The 711-nt window shown below is 43.7% G+C and overlaps 1 protein-coding gene across 1 annotated transcript in view; it reads right to left on the bottom strand.

The window, feature by feature from the left end:
- LOC135194980 (sentrin-specific protease 8-like) overlaps positions 1 to 553 on the bottom strand; it is a 20,528-nt gene extending 19,975 nt beyond the window's left edge. Inside the window, exon 1 of the mRNA XM_064221236.1 lies at positions 15 to 553. Within this exon, the coding sequence (XP_064077306.1) occupies positions 15 to 553 (539 nt within the window). The remainder of the gene's footprint in view (positions 1 to 14) is intronic.
- Positions 554 to 711: the final 158 nt, after the last annotated feature.

Genomic DNA, 711 nt, shown 5'->3' with positions numbered 1-711 from the left:
CGCCGAGAGCCAGTCCTTTGACGGCTTGCTCCGCTGCCCGGTAAGCATACGTCATAACAAAAGCTCCACAGTCGTAGCTGTTATCCTGCTGGGTACACTGAGCGTCCACTAATGTAGCAGGAATATCTCGGTCCAAATATGAATTTATCCTCTGGACGAGACAACGGGCATCACGGAAATTGCATCCCCTCTGAGAATCGTAGTGATACCACTTGTTGTCATACTTACTATAGATCAGGAGACTCCAATGACTCCCACCTGAAGCAATGACTGAAGAATTATCATTTACTGGGAGAAAAATGTGATCTTTGAACCTGGCTTCAAGAGGATCTAAGAAAATTGGGAGTTCATTTGGATCACCCATTTTAATCAACTGTGTCACTTCTGGACTGATAAATAAGAGACGAGTGTTCTCACAGAAAACCTCGTGTTGTAAATGCTCAAACCAGAAGGCTAATAGCGAGTCGTTGAGCCAGTTACGACCCTCCAAAAGTCGAAGGTCAGATTCGTGAATCAAGCAGTCATGATAGCTCAAAATAACACGGTCTGCCATTGTGACGCGTACGGTTTCAAAATCTTATTATATAAATAACGTACCTCTAATCTTCCTTAAGTTCATACTTTTTGGATTTGTCCATGACCATTGATCAAATTAGTTGGCAATGGTGCAGGCGTGGGAGCACCAGTAACAGCAGTAGACTGTGATACAGG

Source organism: Macrobrachium nipponense, chromosome 20, assembly GCF_015104395.2.
Source record: "Macrobrachium nipponense isolate FS-2020 chromosome 20, ASM1510439v2, whole genome shotgun sequence".
Lineage (NCBI taxonomy): Eukaryota > Metazoa > Arthropoda > Malacostraca > Decapoda > Palaemonidae > Macrobrachium > Macrobrachium nipponense.
The sequence above is the reverse complement of the archived record's forward strand: the minus strand, read 5'-3'. Positions and strand labels throughout refer to the sequence as shown.